Source organism: Priapulus caudatus, unplaced genomic scaffold (assembly GCF_000485595.1).
Source record: "Priapulus caudatus unplaced genomic scaffold, Priapulus_caudatus-5.0.1 Scaffold152, whole genome shotgun sequence".
Classification (NCBI taxonomy): Eukaryota; Metazoa; Priapulida; class Priapulimorpha; order Priapulimorphida; family Priapulidae; genus Priapulus; species Priapulus caudatus.
Genome location: NW_014577213.1, coordinates 339,459 through 340,519, shown reverse-complemented (window position 1 = coordinate 340,519; position 1,061 = coordinate 339,459). Strand labels below are relative to the sequence as shown.

The following is a 1,061-nucleotide window of genomic DNA, read 5'->3' as shown; positions in this document are numbered from 1 at the left end:
TTATGTGTACGTGTGACCCCTCTAGAAATCCTGTTCTTTCTATTATGTGTACGTGTGAGACGATATATAGAATTATTGATACCCTTGCACAAAGTAGTTAATGAAATAGATACATTTCCATCGTCATGTATTCTATAATTTGACATTTTGGTGAACACGTTGGAAAATAGCTGTCATATCTGTCACACTCGAAAATTTCCGATGGCCGTAGGTCTAATCAATTCCCTTTACACGTGATATAGTTGAAATGAGTTTTGTGCATGTCATTTAATCAAATGCCTAATTTGTTGTAATAAATATTTGATCAATGAATAGTTAAACAGTAAGCTGTACCACTATATAACGACGATACTATACTATAGTAACTATACTAAACACGATCCATTGTTCCACGCGTTCAAATCGAATATATAAGGAAAGTAGCGCGTTTTCTGAATAGTTCCACGTGCACTCGTCATCGCTTCCTCATCATCGCATCTCGCCACCACTTCACCGCGTCGCGAAGAGCGATGACTTTATAGACACTATGTACGTTTACGCTGGTTTCAACAACTCCCAAGGGGGAGTTTTTCAGAGTGAGCAAAACCTTACTCTTGTGTTTCTTCATTGCTGGGTTTCGACGGAACGACAATCGTCATACACCCGCTCACGTGTGAAAGTGTTTGGGTTATTGACAGCGTTGTAAGCTGCTTTCAAACTGCACTGCTCTCGTGTGGCGCACCGCTTAAGCACCGTGTAAGTCCTTACGTTATCTCCCGGTCGATTTTCCATCAGTCTCTCAGATTTGGACGCCATGTTGAGGAAGGGTCTGTACATCAACGATCTCAGCATGCACGATAGCAGCAGGGACCTGGTGCTGGCCGGTACACAACAGTCCGCTGAACTCAAGCTGGCTCTTGACCAGGTATATATGCACGACACGTACAGCGACATGACAGGTACATAAGGGGTGCATCACATGACAGGTACATAAGGGGTGCATCACATGACAGGTACATAAGGGGTGCATCACATGACAGGTACATAAGGGGTGCATCACATGACAGGTACATAAGGGGTGA

General features: G+C 43.4%; 1 protein-coding gene across 1 annotated transcript in view; it reads left to right on the top strand.

Moving 5' to 3' along the window:
* The window catches only part of LOC106806288 (soluble guanylate cyclase 88E-like), a 27,174-nt gene that overhangs the window by 15,518 nt on the left and 10,595 nt on the right, over positions 1 to 1,061 (top strand). The window contains exon 5 of the mRNA XM_014808173.1: positions 775 to 904. Within this exon, the coding sequence (XP_014663659.1) occupies positions 775 to 904 (130 nt within the window). The remainder of the gene's footprint in view (positions 1 to 774; positions 905 to 1,061) is intronic.